The sequence below is a fragment of the Schistocerca serialis genome, chromosome 8, assembly GCF_023864345.2.
Source record: "Schistocerca serialis cubense isolate TAMUIC-IGC-003099 chromosome 8, iqSchSeri2.2, whole genome shotgun sequence".
In the NCBI taxonomy this organism is placed as follows: domain Eukaryota; kingdom Metazoa; phylum Arthropoda; class Insecta; order Orthoptera; family Acrididae; genus Schistocerca; species Schistocerca serialis.
Window position 1 is genome coordinate 162,157,994 of NC_064645.1, and position 21,569 is coordinate 162,179,562.

At 41.3% G+C, this 21,569-nt stretch overlaps 1 protein-coding gene across 1 annotated transcript in view; it reads left to right on the forward strand.

Moving 5' to 3' along the window:
* Positions 1 to 21,569, forward strand: part of LOC126416901 (succinate dehydrogenase [ubiquinone] iron-sulfur subunit, mitochondrial-like) — a 202,479-nt gene that overhangs the window by 91,859 nt on the left and 89,051 nt on the right. The window contains exon 4 of the mRNA XM_050084785.1: positions 18,388 to 18,586. Within this exon, the coding sequence (XP_049940742.1) occupies positions 18,388 to 18,586 (199 nt within the window). The remainder of the gene's footprint in view (positions 1 to 18,387; positions 18,587 to 21,569) is intronic.

Genomic DNA, 21,569 nt, shown 5'->3' on the forward strand with positions numbered 1-21,569 from the left:
GATAGACAATTTTAGAGAAGTGCTGGCCACCAGATAGTTGTGACATCGGCTCTTGTGGCCATGGAATGGGATAGAAAGCAATACCTGAGTGTATATTTATGGTTGCTTTGGAATTATTGTAAAGACGAAAGGAACCATTTGGTTTGTATAAAACTACCAGTGGTGTTGTCTATTGACTTAATGTGAGGAGTATGAGGATGTCTTGTTACACTAGATGATCTAATTCCATCTTCAGGTCATTTCACAATGCTAATGACACTTGTCCAGCTTTAAAGTAACAAGGTACTTTGAAGACTTTTGAGATACGTAATTATTTGCACACCCTAAGCCTGATGAAAGTAGATCTGAAAATTCAATCCACTTTGATTCTGGGTCATCAAATTGTAATAATGCTGTTGGTAATGTTGACTGGAATAAACTCTTTGAAGCTCTGAAAGTATCAAGGATAAAATACAAGGAGCAAAAAGTTATATATAACTTGAATAGAAGACAGGGTGAATGGTACGAGTCTAAGGGAAGTGGTGGTTGAGAAAGGAATGAGACAAGGTTGTAGTGTACCCTCAATATTATTTAATCTGTACATTGAGGAAGCAATGAAAGAAATAAATGAGAAATTTGGAAATGGAATTATAGTTCAGGGAGAAGAAATTAAAAAATTCATGCATGCCAGTGAAACTGTATTTCTGTAAGACAGTAAAGAACTTGAAGAAGCATTTGAACTGAATCAATAGTTTCTATAAAATGGGTTACAAGATGAAACTTCCTGTCAGATTAAAACAGTGTGCTGGACTGAGACTCAAATATGGGACCTTTGTCTCTCGTGGACAAATGCTCTACCGGCTGAGCTACCCAAGCACAATGCATGATCCATCCTCTCAGCTTTACTTCCAGCATATCTCATCTCCTACCTTCCAAACTTCAAAGAAGTTCTCCTGCAAAACTTGCTAGAATAGCGCTCCTAGAAGAAAAGGTATTGTGGAGACATGGCTAAGCCACAACCTGGGAGATGTTTACAGAATGAAATTTGCACTCTGCAGTGGAGTATGCACTCATATGAAACTTCCTGGCAAATTAAAACTGTGTGTTGGACTGAGACTTGAGCTCAGGACCTTTGCCTTTTATGGGCAAGTGCCCTACCAATTAAGCTAACTAAGCATGACTCAAGACACAACCTCACAGCTTTACTTTTGCCAGTACATTATCTCCTGCCTTCCAGACTTCACAGAAGCTGTCCTACAAAACTTGCTAGACTACCACTTCTGGAAGAAAGGATGTTGTGGAGACATGGCTTAGGCACAGCCTGGCAGATGTTTACAGAATGAAATTTTCACTCCGAAGCAGAATGTGTGTTAATATGAAACTTCTTGAAAAATTAAAAGTTTGTGGTGGACCAAGACTCAAACTCGGAACCTTTGCCTTTCACGAACAGTTTCATCTGCCAGGAAGTTTCACATAAGTGCACATGATGTGCTGCAGAAATAAAATTTCATTCTGGAGTTACAAGATGATCATCAAAAGTCAAACAGGAATAATGGAATCTGATCAAATTAAATCAGGTGATGCTGATTGAATTAGATTAGGAAGTCAAATATTCAAAGCCATAGATGAGTTTTGCTATTTGGGCAGCAAAAAAATGGTTCAAATGGCTCTGAGCACTATGGGACTTAACATCTGAGATCATCAGTCCCCTAGAACTGAGAACTAGTTAAACCTAACTAACCTAAGGACATCACACACATACATGCCCGAGGCAGGATTCGAACCTGCGACCATAGCGGTCGCGCGGTTCCAGACTGAAGCGCCTAGAACCGCTTGGCCACAACGGCCGGCTGGGCAGCAAAATAACTGATGATCACTGAAATAGATATTACATGAAAATTCAATAAGTTTGTGGTACATATGATGCTGATCCTCTTATGAAACAGTGGAAGGTTCAGGCAGGAACATCAAAACTGTTATGAAAAGGATAGATTGCTACTACCTGTAAAGACGACACATTGTGTTAGAGACAGGCACAATGAAGAGACTGTTATACACTGAGATTTTGGCCAAAGCTTTCTTTGAAAAGAAGGGAAAACACATACACATTCACACAAGCAGGCACACTTCACGGACACATGATCACTATCTCTGGGTACTATGGCCAATCTTCAGTTGTTGCACTGAGTGAAAGCAGCAATCCAGAGTTGGGCATGGAAGAGGAAAGAATAGCAATGTACAGGAGGAGATGCTGAATTGCAGATAGGCACAACAAAAAGACTGTCTGAAAGAGGGCTTTCGGCCAACAAGGCCTTTGTCGAATGTAGACAACATACATGCACACACCCACACAAATGCAACTCACACGCACATGACCCCGGTCTCTGACAGCTGAAGCCAGACTGTGAGCAGCAGCACATGATGGGAGAGGCAACAGGGTGATGGGGGTAAGGAGGGGCTGGATGGAGAGGGGGAAGGATAGCAGGGTAGGGATGGGGGATGGTAAAGTGCAGCTTATGGGAGTGTACAGCGACGAGGTGGGGAGAGGGTTGGGAAGATAGATGCAGTCAGGAGGTTAGATGAAGGGTGAGGGCAGTTGGTAGTGGAAAAGGAGAGAAGTAAAAAGACTGAGGGTGGGTAGGTGGAATAGAGGTCTGTGTATGCTGGAATGGGAACAGGGAAGGAGCTCGATAGGTAAGGACAATGACTAATGAAGATTGAGGCCAGGAGGGTTACACGAACATAGGATATATTGCAGAGAAAGTTTCCACCTGCACAGTTCAGAAAAGCTGGTGTTGGTGGGAATGATCTAGGTGGCACAGGTTGCGAAACAGTAATTTAACTGAAGAACGTCATGTTGGGCAGTGAGCTCAGCAACAGGGTTGTCCAGCTGTTTCTTGGCCACAGTTTGTCAGTTGCCATTCATGTGGATTGATAGTTTGTTGGTTCTCATGCACACATAGAATGCAACACAGTGGTTACAGCTTAGTTTGTAGATCTCATGACTGATTTCACAGATAGCCCTGCCTCTGATGGGATAGGTGATGTTTGTGATTGGACTGGAGTAGGTGATGGTTGGAGGACGTATGGGATAGATCTTGCATCTAGGTCTATTACAGGGATATGGGCCATGAGGGAAGTGGTTGGAAGCAGGGGCTGTTTAGGAATGGATGAGGATATTGTTTAGGTTTGGTGGGTAGCTGAATACCATTGTGAGAGGTGTGGGAAGGGTAGTAGGTAGGACATTTCTCATTTCAGGACATGATGGGAGGTGGTTGGAACCATGGTGGAGAATGTAATTCAGTTGCTCCAGTCCTTGGTGGCACTGTCTTATGAGGGGAATGCTCCTCTGTCACAGATGGTGGGACTTTGGCAGGTGGTGGGTGACTGGAAAGATAACGCATGGGAGATCGGTTTTTGCACAAGATTAGGAGTGTAATTATGGTCACTAAAGGCCTCAGTGAGACCCTCAGAATATTTTGAGAGAGAATGCTCACCACTACAGGTGCGATGGCCACAAGTGGCTAGGCTGTGTGGAAGGGACTTCTTGGTATGGAATGGGTGGCAACTGTTGAAGTGGAGGTATTGCTGCTGGTTGTTGGCGTTGATATGGATGGATGTACTGATGTAGCCATCTTTGATGTGGAGATCAACAATGACGAAGATGGCTTGTTGGGTTGAGAAGGACCAGATGAAGCAATGGTGAAGAAGGTGTTGAGGTTCTGGAGGAATATGGACAGGGTGTCCTCACCCTCGATCCGTATCACGAAGATGTCATCGGTGAATCTGAACCAGCTGAGGGGTTTGGGATTGTGGGTGCTTAGGAAGGATTCTTCTATATGGCATAGGATGGTGCCATGCAGGTACCCATAGCTGTAAACTGGATTTGTTTGTAGGTAATGCCTTCAAAGGAGACGTAATTGTGGGTGTTGGAGTTGGTTATGGTTACTAGGAAGGAGGTTGTTGGTTTGGAGTCCTTTGGGCATTGGGAAAGGTAGTGTTCAATAGTGATAAGGTCATGGGTGTTAGGGATGTTAGTGTAAAGTGAGGTGCATCAGTAGGGACGAGCAGGGCACCATGTGGTAAAGGAACAGGGACCGTGAAGAGTCAGTGGAGGAAATGGTTGGTGTATTTTATATAGGAGGGTAGGTAGCAAGTAATGGGCTGAAGGTGTTGGTCTAAGAAAGTGGAGATTCCGTCAGTGGGGGCGCAGTAACGGGCCATAATTGAGCGCCCTGATTGGCTGGGTTTATGGACTTTAGGAAGCATGTAGAAGGTAGGAGTGTGTGGGGTGGTAGGGGTGAGGAGAGAGGTGGACTCCAGGGAGAGATTCTGGGAAGGACCGAAGGATTTGAGGAGCGACTAGAAATCCTGCTGGATTTGTGGAATGGGGTCACCTGTGGAGTGGAGTCACTATGGCAGGGTTTGTAGGTGGATGAATCTGACAACTGGTGGAGTCCTTCTGCCAGGTAATCATTGCAGTTCAAAACAAGATTGGTGGAGCCTTAGTCAGCAGATAGGACTATAAGGTTGTGATCAGTTTTTAGGTGGTGGGTTGCAGTTCTTTCTGTGGATATAAAGTTAATTTGCATGTTGGGGGATTTGGGGAATGATAGTGAGGCAAGGTTTGAGGTTAAGAAATTCTGAAAAGTTAACAGTGGGTGATTTGGGGGCAGTGGGGGTGGATCATGGTTGGATGGAGGAGTGAACTCAGTTGTCAACCCCTCCCCCGCCCTCCATCTGACCTCCTGACTGCACCTAGCTTCCCCACCCTCTCTCCACCTTGTCCTTGTACGCTTCCACAAGCTGCACTTTACCATCCTCCACCCCACCATGCTGTCACTCCCCCCCTCCCTGTCCAGCCTCCTTGTTACCACCATTACCCGATTGCCTCTCCCATCATGTGCTGCTGTTGGCAGTCTTGCTTCAGCTGGCAGAGACTGTGGTCATGTCATTGTGGGTTGCATTTGCATGTCTGTGCATGTCTGTATATTGTCTGTTTTTGACAAAGGCCTTGTTGGCCAAAAACTCACTTTCTGGCAGTTCTTTTGTAGTGCCTATCTGCAACTCACCATCTCTGCTATATGGTGAGTAGCAACCATCCTTTTCATAATATTGTTACATTCCATCCTTGCTTTTCTGTTGTCTGAATGTATAGGTGGAGGGAGAGAAGAGCACTGTTTGGCAAAGTGTGCAGGTACTAGAAGGCGGCAGGCCAAGGCTGTCAGGTGTAGTGCCTGAAGGCTCTGGGAGAGAGGGTGGGGAGGAACGGGGAGTGGAGAAGGAGAGGAATAGAGAGGGGGAAAAGATTGGTGGGTGCACTGGCAGAAGGAGGTGCACAATGAGGGTGAGGGGTTGTGAATTAGGAGGAGGTGATAGGACAGAGGTGGTGGAAAGTGCTGGGTGGAGTGTGTGGGGATAACCTGCGATAACCTACTGCCTGAAGAGCCTCTACCCAAGTTTTCACCCCCTGTATCCTATCGCCTCTCTCAATTCCTATCTCCTAATCCTCGTTGTGTGTGCTGCTCTCTGCCAATACACCCATCAACCTTTGCTCTTCTCAGAGCATCTCTCCCTTTATGATCCCAATCCCCCCCCCTCCCTCTGCCATAGCCACGGTGCTGCTCCTGGCAGCCTTTTCCTGCTGCCTTCTAGTCCCTACACACTCCGCCAGAGAGTGCTCTTCTCTCCTTCCATGCATACTCTGCTATTCCTCCCTCTTCCCTGCCTCATTCCAGATTGGCGCTTTTGTTCAATATGACTGTTGCAGTCTGGCCAGAGATAGCAGTCATATGGGCATGAGGTGAACCTGCTTGTGTGAATGTGTGTGTGTTTTCCTTTTTTTCTGTAGAAGTCTTTGGCCAAAAGCTCAGATGTGACAGTATTTTCGTTGTACCTGTGTGCAACTCAATGTGATATCTTTACAGTGAGTAGCAATCTTCTTTTTCACATTATTGCTCCTCATGTTTCTTACTTATCCTGTGTCTCTGTTTGCACTATTTTATATATTGCAGTGCAATCTTTTGTTTCATACAAAAAAACTCTTGGCAGCAGGAAAATGGTTGCATCAAAAGTAGTCCATTACTGTTCAGAAAGAGAGTGAAGATCTTTCGCCCTTTTACAGCCAAAAAGGGTTGTAAGAGTTAGCTGGTTGCCTTTAGTCTTTGTAAAAGACACAAGACAGCAAATTTCTGATTGAGATCATTTTACTCCAGTAAGCAATGAAATTACTCATAGCAAGAATGAGGACCACTCTACAATTAGCCTGTGAATTTTAAAAAGCATTTGTAAGGTCCCTGGGATACACTGTAGCTTTGTAGACGCACATGCTAAAGAATTATTGAAAGACTGATGTGTTGTGAAACAAGTAATGCTATAGGGGAGAAACAAAAAAATTATTTTATTTATTTACTTATTAAAAACAGAGTTCAGTACACCTGTGTTCTGGCATAAGTAAAGGCACGGTATGCATGCCTTTAGATTTGACCATTTAAACCAAACTTTGTCTCCACCAGTTGTCAGATTCGTCCCCATACAAACCCTGCACAGTGACTCTACACCGCAGGTGATCCCATTCCACAAATCCAGCAGGATTTCCAGTTGCTCCTCAAATCCTTAGGTCCTTCCCAGAATCTCTCCTCGGAGTCCATCTCTCTCCTCACCCCTACCACTCCACACACTCCAACCTCCTACATGCTTCCTAAAGTCCATAAACCCAACCAATCAGGGCACTCCATTGTGGCCCATTAATGTGCCCCTATTGAGAGAATCTCTGCTCTGCAACCCACCCTCCTATATAAAAGATAACCGACCATTTCCTCCACTGACTCTCCACAGTTCCTGTTCCTTTACCACATGGTGCCCTGCTCGTCACAACTGATGTCACTTCCTTTTACACTAACATCCCTAATGCCCATGACCTTATCACTATTGAACACTACCTTTCCCAATGCCTGATCCCAAACCAACAAACCATTAGATATTCTGATACTGTGGTTTGGACATACTGCTGTTGGATGTAAAGGTAAACCTATATGTGATGGATATTTATCATCAGCACATGTGGAGGGATCATTTTTAAAGTAGGGTCTATATTTTAATAACAAGAAAACTAGTAATTATATCACCAAATATTTTTTATTTTACCATTTATACCTCAACCTTTTTTCCTACACATTTTTTAAAGTAATATCTGTATTTCAGTAACAATGAAACTAGTAAAGGTATTCCAATTTTTTTTTTCTATTCCACTTCTTAAACCATAAGCTTTTTTCTACACAGTTTCCTCCATTATTTAACGAATTATTGTGGTATTGTACTAATTTGCTTATGCCCACATCATGGACGCCATCCACCTGCTAGTACAACCAATCTTCAACTACTTTTTTTCACTTCTTCCGTCACTGTCAAACTATTAACCAGTGAATAATCCCGTCAGGTAGCATAACAAGAGGTAGTCTCTTGTTGCAACATCTTGGTTCTATAGGGGTTGGTCCATTTGCTCCCATCCAAATGATATGATTAACTCTTGAGCATGAGTGACAGAATGAGGTCATGAATTGGCATGCAAGGAAAAAAAACCCTCCAGATGACAGTAAGCCATATCACTTCTGCTGTATGGTTTGCTGAAAGTTACTCAAGGCCATAAGTAAGCAGCTGAATTTGTTGTTGTTCCTTGTGACATAAAGTTAACTAACAGAGCACCAAATCTGCCCGAACAAAAGTTGCTATAATCTTGCACGTTGAAATGGTTTCTTTGGCTTTCACTTTGTTCGAGAATTCCTGTGCCAACATTCTACTGACTGATATTTTGTTGATGGAGCCATGCAAGACACTCACTGTTCCAGCTACAATGTAGTCTAGAAGTTAATTTTCCTCACTGAAAACTGGATCACAAATTTTAAAGCACTGGCCATTCTCCTGTTAAAATGCTTCACTGAAAGCAGTGTGAGAACCTGACACAAACAAAATTTTCTTAACTTTATCTTTTCAGACATTCTGTGTAGCAGTCTCTTGCACAGATGTGGGAATAGCAGTGGAAATCGTGAACAAGTTTTCAACAATATCTGTATCAACTGCATGTTATAAATTGTCTCCAATTACAGCAGGTCAACCTGATCACTGTTCAACACTGTCTCACTTATCTTAGAATGGCATTTCCCATTTACACACATTACTGTCACCCAGTGCTTTAGGGCCATACATCTCTCGTATCTGGTGTTGAATATCTGCTGCAGACAAATTCTTTGTTGTTGAAAATCAAATTACAGGCCATATTTAACAGTTAGTGTTGTCCACTCAGTTGTCATATATATTTTAACCTCAGGGTATAAAAAAGCACAAAAAACCCAGTGACTGCAAATAGAATCTGCTTGTTCACAAGCACACTGGGAGTTGGCACACATACTTTTTTCTACAGGTGTGCAAAATTTATACAGCTGGAGTTAGTTTGAACTTATTTTAAAGAATACTCTACACTGAAGAATGATAATTACCTGAGGTTACAGTCACACTGGATGTGCCTCATATGGCACCTAGGTACCTTGCTACTCAGATGGCAACCCACTTTGCTAAGCAGACAGCTGTGACTTTTTGAGACCAGCCACACAGAGCACTAGATGACTAAGCTAGATGCTCGGTGTGTCATTAGATGAACAGTCATGTTGGTTCTTCCTGGATTGCCACCCAGTGGCTTCAAAGATTATACTACCTGATAAACACTTCTGCATATATAATTGCATTTTTTTCTTCTCTACCATGTGTGATGAAGCATTAATATCATAAATTTTCAAAAGAGAAAATCTGTGGAATCTAGCACATGATCTTCATAAAAATTAATGGTTCTAAAGATGTAGGAAGGTGTTGCAAAGGAAACTGGTAGCTCCAGTAAGTTTCAGTTTTATTTTTATTCATGAAAGCAACTAGAAATTAATTAACAATTGCAATTCCACAGCAGTAATCATAGTGGTTTACAGTATTTTTAATTTTGTAGGTAATTTAATTCTAAATACATTCCATGTCATGACCATCATGTTCAATAATGTTTTGAGACAGACAGTTAATTTACCAGGGCACCAAACCACTCCCACTGAAATAGTTATCCAGATATTCCTCATAGTAGGTGAATATGGATTGGGGCTAAGAAATGAAAGAGGAAGCCGTCTAGTAGAATTTTGCACAGAGCATAACTTAATCATAGCTAACACTTGGTTCAAGAATCATAAAAGAAGGTTGTATACATGGAAGAATCCTGGAGATACTAAAAGGTATCAGATAGATTATATAATGGTAAGACAGAGATTTAGGAACCAGGTTTTAAATTGTAGGACATTTCCAGGGGCAGATGTGGACTCTGACCACAATCTTTTGGTTATGAACTGTAGATTAAAACTGAAGAAATTGCAAAAAGGTGGGAATTTAAGGAGATGGGACCTGGATAATCTGACTAAACCAGAGGTTGTACAGAGTTTCAGGGACAGCATAAGGGAACAATTGACAGGAATGGGGGAAAGAAATACAGTAGAAGAAGAATGGGTAGCTCTGAGGGATGAACTAGTGAAGGCAGCAGAGGATCAAGTAGGTAAAAAGACGAGGGCTAGTAGAAATCCTTGGGTAACAGAAGAAATATTAATCAAAATATTTGGAGGACAAAACACAGTTCCTACCCGGTGTTTCTTCAGAATGTGGGCGATTTTCCCCGAGAGTGTGCCTGTGTATGGAATAAATGCAGTGCCTACCTCCTCCCCCGTGACTTCATCCATCTCAACAGGTTGTGCTGCAGTGGTTGGGCGGAGAGCACGTTGAATCTGCCACTCTGAGTACCCATTTTTTCGAAATACAGTTCTCAGATGTTCCAATTCCTGGGGTAGACTCTCTGCATCAGAGATAGTGCGCGCCCTATGTACTAGAGTTTTAAGTACCCCGTTCCTCAGTGAAGGGTGGTGGCAGCTGTCTGCATGCAAATACAGATCAGTGTGCATAGTCTTCCGATACACCCCATGACCTAGGGTGCTGTCAGCCCTTCTCTTGACCAAGACATCAAGGAAAGGTAATTTACCCTCCATTTCAGTCTCCATAGTGAATTTGATGTAGGGGTGTATGGAGTTTAGATGTGTAAGTCAAGGAGTTTATCCATACCATGTGGCCAGATGACGAATGTGTCGTCCACGTAACGGAAAAAGCAAGTAGGTTTCCATACGGATGATGACAGGGCTTCCTCCTCGAAGTTCTCTATGTACAAATTCGCTACCACCAGTGAGAGTGGGCTACCCATGGCGACTCCCTCCATTTGTTCGTAGTATTCTCCATTAAAAAGAAAATACGTGGAAGTCAAGACATGCCTAAAAAGTTCAGTGGTCTTCTCGTCAAACTTCTAACTAATCAATTCTAGTGACTCTCGCAGGGGTACCCTCGTAAACAAGGAAACAACGTCAAAACTCACCATGATATCTGACTCATCCAACCTGAAGCTATCAAGGCGTTTAACAAAATCCATGGAATTACAGATGTGATGAGGGCATTTACCCACATAAGGACTTAATATTCCCATCAGGTATTTGGCCAACAAATATGTAGGTGCCCTGATGTTGCTGACAATGGGGCGTAATGGTACCCCCTCTTTGTGAACCTTCGGGAGTCCATATAGTGTAGGCGGTACCGGACCTTGGGGTAACAATTTCTTAGCATCACCCTCTGGTAAATCTGCGTCCTTGAGAAGCACCCTCGTCTTGTTCTCCACCTTCTTTGTAGGTTCAATGCTGATCTTCCGGTAGGAATCGTCATTTAGCAGGCTCTGCATCTTATCAGTGTAGTCCTTATGGGAGACAACAAATGTAGGATTGCCTTTGTCAGCCGGTAAGACAACAATTTCAGAGCGCTCCCTCAGATCACGAATGGCCGACCTCTCTTTACTGCTGATATTTGACTTCATCGGCTTGGATTTCGTCAACGCACAACAAGTTTCACGACGTATTTCCTTGGCTGATTCTGGCGGAAGTCGAGCTGCAACCTGTTCAACAGCACTAACAATTTTTGCGACCGAAGTGAACTTGGGGGTGGGAGCGAAGTTGAGACCTTTCTGCAAAATCGAGACCGCATCATCACTCAACACCATGCCACTCAAATTGATGACAGTCTTGCACGGAACCTGCAGAGATGGTTTGTCAAGGAGACGTGAGAACTTAGCTGTTTGACATCCCATAGCCTTCTTATGGGCGGAATCAGCTGACACCCAGGTGACACCATCAATCCAATCCCAGGAACAAGAAGTGAATTTACTAGCCAGTTGCAAATGTAGTTTGAGTAATTCCTGTGAGATAAACTCAAGGCTCCGGCGGGTGAATTGCACTCTCTCACGTACCAATGCGAGGCTGGCTCGTTTCTTGATTCTCTTAGCTGCTGCAGAATCGATGTGATGCATAACCTTAGCAAAATTTGGAACAACATTCTCGGAACAACATCTCTTTAGAAAGGCAAGAGTACTTAGCAAACGACATCTACGGTGGCGCAACTTTTCAAATTTCTTCATGCTGCGATATATCTCCTCCCCGTAAAAGTGTATGATGTGATTCTTGAGTTTCTCCCGGCGTATTTGGTAATCAAAATATCCACGGGTGTGCCGCCGCGACTGAACCCAGTTCCTTCTGAGCAGCCATAGCGTACGGATCTCCGTGCTGGCACGTTCACAGGAGCTCAGTCCGTCAGTTCACCTGATGATGGCGACATGTATGATCGCCGAAATATTGTGCCCGTTGGACACTATAGACCGGCAGCACACCCGTGGAAATTTTGATTATCAAATACGCCGGGAGAAACTCAAGAATCACAGAAGAAATATTGAATTTAATTGATGAAAGGAGAAAATATAAAAATGCAGTAAATGAAGCAGGCAAAAAGGAATACAAATGTCTCAAAAATGAGATCGGCAGGAAGTGCAAAATGGGTAAGCAGGCATGGCTAGAGGACAAATGTAAGGATGTAGAGGCTTATCTCACTAGGGGTAAGACAGATACAGCCTACAGGAAAATTAAAGAGACCTTTGGAGAAAAGAGAGCCACTTGTATGAAGATCAAGAGCTCAGATGGAAACCCAGTTCCAAGCAAAGAGGGGAAAGCAGAAAGGTGGAAGGAGTATATAGAGGGTCTATACAAGGATGATGTACTTGAGGACAATATTATGGAAATGGAAGAGGATGTAGATAAAGATGAAATGGGAGATACAATACTGCGTGAAGAGTTTGACAGAGCACTGAAAGACCTAAGTCGAAACAAGGCCCCGGGAAAAGAGCCAGTCCTGACAAAAATCTACCATCTGGTGAGCAAGATGTACGAGACAGGCGAAATACCCTTAGACTTCAAGAAGAATATAATAATTCCAATCCCAAAGAAAGTAGGTGTTGACAGATGTGAAAATTACCAAACTATCAGTTTAATAAGTTACAGCTGCAAATTACTAATGTGAATTATTTACAGATGAATGGAAAAACTGGTAGAAGCCGACCTCGGGGAAGATGAGTTTGGATTCCTTAGAAATGTTGGAACATGTGAGGCAATACTGACCATACGACTTATCTTAGAAGAAAGATTAAAGAAAGGCAAACCTACGTTTCTAGCATTTGTAGACTTAGATAAAGCTTTTGACAATGTTGACTGGAATACTCTCTTTCAATTTCTGAAGGTGGCAGGGGTAAAATACAGGGAGCGAAAGGCTATTTACAATTTGTACAGAAAGCAGATGGCAGTTATAAGAGTCGAGGGGCATGAAAGGGAAGCAGTGGTTGGGAAGGGAGTGAGACAGGGTTGTAGCCTCTCCCCAATTTTATTCAATCTGTATATTGAGCAAGCAGTAGAGGAAACAAAAGAAAAATTCAGAGTAGGTATTAAAATCCAGGGAGAAGAAATAAAAACTTTGAGGTTCGCCAATGACATTGTAATTCTGTCAGAGACAGCAAAGGACTTGGAAGAGCAGTTGAACGGAATGGATGGTGTCTTGAAGGGAGGATATTAGATGAACATCAACAAAAGAAAAACGAGAATAATGGAATGTAGTCGAATTAAGTTTGGTGATGCTAAGGGAATTCGATTAGGAAATGAAACACTTAAAGTAGTAAAGGAGTTTTGCTATTTGGGGAGCAAAATAACTGATGATGGTCGAAGTAGAGAGGATATAAAATGTAGACTGGCAATGGCAAGGAAAGCGTTTCTGAAGAAGAGAAATTTGTTAACATCGAGTATAGATTTAAGTGTCAGGAAGTCGTTTCTGAAAGTATTTGTATTGAGTGTAGCCATGTATGGAAGTGAAACATGGACAATAAATAGTTTGGACAAGAAGAGAATAGAAGCTTTGGAGATGTGGTGCTACAGAAGAATGTTGAAGATTAGATGGGTAGATCACATAACTAATGAGGAGGTATTGGAGAGAATTGGGGAGAAGAGGAGTTTGTGGCACAACTTGACAAGAAGAAGGGACCGGTTGGTAGGACATGTTCTGAGGCATCAAGGGATCACTAATTTAGCATTGGAGGGCAGCGTGGAGGGTTAAAATCGTAGAGGCAGACCAAGAGATGAATACACTAAGCAGATTCAGAAGGATGTAGGTTGTAGTAGGTACTGGGAGATGAAGGAGCTTGCACAGGATAGATTAGCATGGAGAGCTGCATCAAACCAGTCTCAGGACTGAAGACTACAACAACAACAACAACAACAAAAACAACAACAACAACAACAACGTTTTCCTCATATGTATTGCACTGTTTTTGCATCTGTGCTGAGGTCCTTGGGAACTGAATGTTGGCAAAAATTTTGTATCAGTTGTTTTTTCGAGTTGTTCATGCTCCATCACAAGGTTATGGAGAGTACATACTGCTTTTGTAGTTATTATGGCAATACTTACATCAGTTTGAATAGCTTTTTGCAGTACTCTGCACTTTGTTGCTATTATGCCAAATTCACACTCAATGCTTAAGTGAGATCTCTAAAGAAGTAACTGTACACTCTTTTTCTGTCATCAGAATACCTTTCAGGAAAAGGTTTCACCAAGTAATCCAGTAGAGGATAGCCATCATCCCCAATTAAAAGCAATGGAATTGTGACATTTGTTCCTGGAATCTGTCTTATCGTGGGAATGTTGAGGTGACTTGAGTCTAGTATTTGAAGCAATGCTAAATCTCAGAAGTTCATCAAGTCACATTATTGCCCTTCTGTGGCAGTGTCAATGACAACAAACTTACAATTTGTATCTACTACAGCCTGCTTTAAAATAAAAGAGTATTGTTTGTAGCAGTAATGCAAAGGTCCACTGTGATATTGGCCATTTACATCCATGCGTTCCTCATCTGGTGCACCAATGCAGTTTGGAAAATTCCATTTCACAAAAAAGTTGCTGTCATTGTTTTACCATTGCACAATAGTAGCGATGGCAAGTATTTAGCCTTCAGTGAGCCCCAGAGTATTTGACAAGTTTCCTTTACTAAGCTGAGCAGCCTAAACAAAAATGGTACCCAGGAGATCTATAACTATGTCCAATAGCTAAAAATCTGAAATTAAAAATAATGAATATATTATTGTGATTCTTCAGTTTCTCACAGTGTACAGTTCACAGGTCTACTGCAGATCCTTAGTGACCCATTGGACACTATGAACTGGCAGTACACCCGTGGACTCTTTGAAGACATTATTATTTTGCTTTGGTACCAATTGTACACTCAGTTTCTAATCCTGATATAATAAACTTAAGGAACTGCACAAGTCAACCAGCAAAGCACAAAATGGAAATGTAGCTGATGATGTTGCCACAACGTCTTGTCACTTTTTCAAACAGTTACAATTTAAGAAAAAAAAAGAAAATACTACAGTGATCTCCGAACACAGAGATTCTAGTATTTTAGAAAGTGAAAGCAAACAACAGCATATGAAAGTGCTATGCTGTATTAAAATGTCCAATCTCCAGAGTTTGCCACATGTTTTTCACATATTGAATTTATATTTATTCATCTTTATGCTACCACTAGACACTCCTCAGGAGATAAACTAGCTTTGTAATTAATATTTTCTTTTTGTAGTTTTTCTGTAGTAGCCATGAGAAAGATGTTAAATGATTTTGCAGTCATTCATAAATAACCAAAAAATTTGCCTTGAAACTCCCAAAGTTGTTTGTACAACATATTAAGTTCACCGCATAAATTTCTCTCACAGTTAGTACTATGTACCCAACATGATGGGAGTTTCCTCATTTCAAAGAAACATTTTCTGACAGAAGCATTTTCTAACTCAGCATTGGAAGAAACATTTAGACACTATGCACTATGCCTATGGCGACTGGCATTGCTGCTCCAGTGTGGCCACCAAGCATCCAAGTACTTGGCACCAGGCAAGTAACAGTGTATCTAGGTGCCAAGTGAGGCACATCGGTCTGGCCGTAGTTTGAGTTATAGTCTAATGCGGTACAGAGAATGCCGTTAACGAGAACTATTAATGATTCAATAGATAAAAAATCCACTCACCAAGCAGTAACAAGAAAACATCGCTTAGTGAGTAGACCTTTTATCTATCCAATTACTTATATTTTCAAAACTGATAAGTTTTGTTGACACATGAACAAGAACTGTATGACCGTACTCTCTTTACAAGATCTCTTGAATGTTATTTAAAAAAGTAAATAGTTTGATTTAGGAAACTATAGTTCCTTCTAATTGTTTGATAAAAAATATTTTGAGTGTTCATGATAACAGACAAATATTTCTTTCTTAGTTTACTGTTATGATCTTTTGAAAAACCTTTTTTCATATCTTGAACTGATAATGAGTTATAAGAGTTGTCCACTTTGTGTGAGGCACTTTCTTTAGAAATATATCTTCATGGTACATGTGAAATGTTATTAAGAAATCGTTGCCAACCTTTAGTTGTAATATTCCTATGGACAGAAAAATGTTGTATACTTCCCATACAATCAAAGATGCTACTTTTATAAAATCTATTGTACTGCAGTCAGCCTCAAATGCTGGTTCTCTAAATTTCCTCAGTAGCGATTCACAAAAAGGACGTCTCCTTTCCTCTAGAGACTCCCACCCAAGTTCCTGAAGCATCTCCGTAACACTTGCATGACGATGAAACCTACCAGTAACAAGTCTAGCAGCTTGCTTCTGAATTGCTTCTATGTCCTCCCTCAATCCGACCTGATAGGGATCCCAAATGCTCAAGCAGTACTCAAGAATAGGTCGTATTAGTGTTTTATAAGCGGTCTCCTTTACAGATGAACTACATCTTCCCAAAATTCTATCAATGAACCGAAGACGACTATCCGCCTTCCCCACAACTGCCATTACATGCTTGTCCCACTTCATATCACTCTGCAGTGTTATGCCCAAATATTTAATCGATGTGACTGTGTCAAGCGCTGCACTACTAATGGAGTATTCAAACATTACGCGATTCTTTTTCCTATTCATCTGCATTAATTTACATTTATTAATATTTAGAGTTAGCTGCCAGTCTTTATACCAATCACAAATCCTGTCCAAGTCATCTTGTATCCTCCTACAGTCACTCAACAACGACACCTTCCCGTACACCACAGCATCATCAGCAAACAGCTGCACATTGCTACCCACCCTATCCAAAAGATCATTTATGTAAATAGAAAACAACAGCGGATCTCTCTCTCTCTCTCTCTCTCTCTAGGTGTGTGTGTGTGTGTGTGTGTGTGTGTGTGTTTGTGTGTGTGTGTGTGTGTGTGTGTGTGTGTGTGTGTGTGTGTGTGCGCGCGCACATGTGCATACACTCCCTTTGTGTAGAGATGTTTGGTCGTGATATTCTTTACTTTTAAAGATAATGATTAATATAGTAATTATACGGGATAAACGTTTTAATAGCTATGAAGAACATGTGTGGAAATATTTCAATCTCTGTTATAATATGTGATTAAAACTCTTTTCAGACAACTCATTCAAATCCTGTAATGTTATTTTAAAGCTGCTTTTAAGTAGTTTTACAAATTCTTTTGTTTGCACTTAATGTACTATTTTCATATCTACATTATATACAGGGTGACAATTATTGAACTATATGAAAAGAACATAAATTGGCTTCAAACTGTGGCATGCACACACTTTATTCAACATGTAAATGTCACTATAGAGATTTGCATTTAGGTTATGACATGTTTGATAGGGCTGCCATCCTTACCGATGATGTGGCACAGATGAATAGTGAAATTCTGCATAACCGACTGAAGTAATGTAACATGGATGCTATCGATGACCTCCTGAATAGCTATTTTCAGCTCAGCAATGGTTTTGGGAGTTATTGCTGTACATCTTGTCTTTAATATAGGCCCACAAAAAGGAGTTGCATGTGTTCTGATCCGGAGAATATTGTGGCCAATTGAGCCCCATGTCAGTGGGCCATGGGTACCTCAGAGGCAGAATGCGGTCTCCGAAGTGCTCCTCAGGGCATCAAACACTCTTCTGCTTTGATGGGGTCGAGCTCTGTCTTGCATGAACCACATCTTATAGAAATCAGGGCCACTTTATATAATGAGGATAAAATCATCTACGAAAACCTTCACGTACTGTTTGGTAGTCACAGTACCATCAAGGAATATCCCACCAATTATTCTGTGACTGGACATTGCACACCACACAGTCACCCATTGAGGGTGAAGGGACTTATCTATCGCAAAATGTAGAGTCTCAGTCCCCTAATGTGCCAATTTTGCGTATTGATAAGTCCATCCAAATGAAAGGGGGCTTCTTCGCTAAACCAAACCATTTTCACATCAAAGTCCAGTTTATCAATTCTGTGGATCATAGTGTTGGTGAAACACAATCGCTGTTCCCTGAGGCTTAATGGCTGATGTGTTTGAATTTTGTGTGGGAAGAGATGCTGGTCTTCAACAACAATTTGTCTCAGTGTCTCCTGGGTGATTCCCACTGTTTTCAGGCATTTTCACCCTTTTTGGATGACCAACGTTGTCAACACTGTCATCACGAACACTACCCATTCTCTCAAAACCGTGAATCAAATTTTGATTGTTAGCACACTTGGACCAGTCATCTTCAGCTTCAACTTGGTTGTAAACTTCCTTTGAGATGCAGCTTGGCTGTTATTGCTTCTCAAGTGCTATACACTCAGGCATGCTGTACCGTGACATTTTCATGTGCAAATGGCTGACAACAACAAGGTGCATGTGCATGGGTGTGCTGATTCCCATCATGCACACCAGCTATGCAGTTTGAGCATTGTAACACAAACCATTCAGAAGTTATGATGATTTTATTTCATATAGTTCAATAATGGTCACCCTGTAAATTGTTTTGTAGGAATGTTATGAAAGAATATTAAATAGTTATAAAACAAAGTGGTTCACTGTGTTCTGTACTGTAAACAAATATCTTTTATCACTTGTTTTCAGTTTTATTGATCAGAACTTAAAAAAGCCAACCATAATATATCCTCTTCCACACATGTATGTCATTAAAGATCTTGTGGTTGACATGAACCATTTCTTTAAACAATATGCTTACATAGAGCCATGGCTAATGAGGAAAGAAGATGAACAAACATACTGTGGTATACAGTATTTGCAGTCTCAACGAGATGCTAAAAAAATGGTATGCAACCATCCATCTTTTTAAATTAATGATTTTTTAAAAAAATAATCACTCTCATACCTAGTACTGACATAAATTTTTAATTTCCACAGAATATTTGTTTGGTTGCAGGCAGCAGAAGCTGAGCACATCATGGAAATGTGCAAAACATATCTTTTAATCCTTTCAGTAGAAAGTGATTAACAGTTATTTATTTATTTATTTATTTACATATACCATAGATCCTTTTGTATGTGTGAGATGCTAGGATGTGGAACTAGTTTAAGAATATGTAAACGTAGAAAATTACATATAACATATAACGAGGGAAGTACAGTTAATTCATAAACCAGTTACAGGAAAAATAAAAACATAAAACTATAACAAAAACAGAAACTAAGTGAAACAAAGATATCATACAGGCACTAGAGCACATTCCACAACACTACATATCAAACAATAAAAATATACATGTAAAAAAGTGTATATGTCTGATAAAACCTCATCTAATGAATACCCATAAAAAGTTTTATCACGTAAATACATAGTTATCTTATTTTAAAATAATGTGGTGGTACTGCATAGACCTTTGATGTTGTTGGACAGGAATTAAATATTTTAGTACTGGAATATATTACACCTTTGATTTTTCAAATCACAGTGGAGGTCAACCATTCTTCTTGTACGATTATCATGGTACATTAATTAGTTTCATAGAGCACAGGGTTTGTCAACCATGAAGCTCATAATGAATAAGTTGGGAGTCATCATAAGTATCACAAGTTACTTAAAAAGATTATGAAATATAATTTTTCAGCATAGGGAGCAAATAATAGGATGGAAGTATCCAAAGTAAGTGGTCATTGTGACACTGATGTTTCCAGTATGTGAGATTGTTCTAAAGGCAAAAGTAGCTGACAACAACTTTCTCATGATCTTGAGGACTTTATGTTCCCAGCTAACCATGCTACCCATGTGGAGACCTGAGAATTTGGTGGACTGCAATGAGAATCTCTGAACAATTGTGAGCCAAATTACCAACGCGTCTACAAGTAGAACATGTGGCTGCCACAACCTTAGTGCACGGCAGTTCGTACCCTGCATGATCACAAGACTGACACCTTACTGGTACTAGGTTATTGGGTCACCCATTACCCGTAAATAATAATAAGCCCACCGGCTTTGCAAATTTTACCTTAAACTTAACACAAGACTGACACCTTACTGGTACTAGGTTATTGGGCCTACCATTACCCGTAAATAATAATAAGTCCACCGGCTTTGCAAATTTAACCTTAAACTTAATTGATCTAGTAATCACAAACTAAATCTAATAACTCAGAACAGATACTGAATCAAACATAAACAAAATGGGACTTGTCACACAATGACACCCCATTGTGCTAAGCCAATACTACCGAGCTGGAGATATGCCATGTACCACTAGTTTTACACATTAGCAAAGTATCCAATCTTACTACCACACCATAGTGTTTGGGTGTCAAGAGTTATCCAGCAATCACTTCTCTAACATTGGGATGGATGAGAGAAATGGTGAGGGAGGGGGGCAGATTGTAGATTCACGCCAGGGCGTTCATTTAAGCTGTGGTAATATTGACGGGTGTTTATTCATGCAGGCTTGTATAACACTCTAAGTAGTCTCCAGGCCACACTATGTGCATGCAAGTGCAGCCAATTACAGAATGCGCTGAGGCCCTGATCACACTGGTGACATTCATTGTCCTGGATTTTGGGTGGCAACTGCCACAAAACCATGTGGGTCACTAGCAGGTGAAGAAGAGTGTGGCTCATCCAGGCCTCTGGAGCTATAGCAGTTAGGAACCCCCACGCATGCTCATCATTGTCCCCATGTCATGTGCTTGGATGTGATAGCTGACACTAGGGGCCCTGATGCCAAGCAGCAATGCCCCAATCATCCTCCAGCGGTGGACCAGGATGGTGACCAATGATATGTAGGTGGATAGGAGGCCACAATGGTGCACCTTCCCCAGCGGGATTGTAGACAGCTTGCAGTCCATCGGCCAAAATCCCTCAGAGGGCACTGCCTGGCTGGACACCAGCTGCCCCATCGGTGAAGTTTCCCCAAGTCCTGCAGTCACCACACCAAAGATATCGCATGCCTCATGCTAGAACTTGATAAATTAATCACTGTATAGGTAGTCAGCCAATCATCATCACCCAATAGTAAACATGATATCCTTGAAACTCAAAAGCCCATTATTTTCTCCAGTTTAAGATGCAGATGGCACTATGAGTGAATGCCTTGAGACCCTAAGCTTGTCTGGCTGGAATGGTCAGCGATACTGCTCAGTGATGTACTCTATTAGCACATCACCTGAGCTCACCCATACTGCCTGGCTGTGACTGGAATTCAACTGTAACAATTTACAATTCACATACCAAACTCTTCTGGGTTACAGCACATCTCCCCTGGTGTGACCAATTTGTCCTGAATCTTTCAATACTAGTCTTCCCTTAAAATTACTCTTAACCAACAGAACTCTGTACCATGGATGGCAAAAGCTAGTTTTAGCCAATATTTGTCCCAAATGGGTTTCTACCTTATCCACTACTACATGGGGTTATTCTTAAAGTGCAGTTTCCAGGACCTTATTGCAATAGAATCCTTAATCTAATGCTTACACTACTTAAATGCAGTGGGTTTACTTCCATCAACTATTGCCTCAGCCCATGCTGGTTAACCACTCAATTGGCAACTGATGTGTCAATGGATCCATAGACTGTGCTTGTCTGACAATTACAGAAATGCAATATGCAAGTACCTAGTAGAAACATGCCACAACTGGTACCTGAAATGATTACTGATGTAATCTTCTGCTGACAGTGTCCTTGAGAATTTTGAACATTTTGTAACATCTGCTCCATTGAAACGTTTCCTTGCTGAGACTTGATAAATTTGTCTAATGAATGCATAAGTTCAGGCTGAAGGCTGGTGTTAAGGTAAATTAAATGTTGTGTTGGT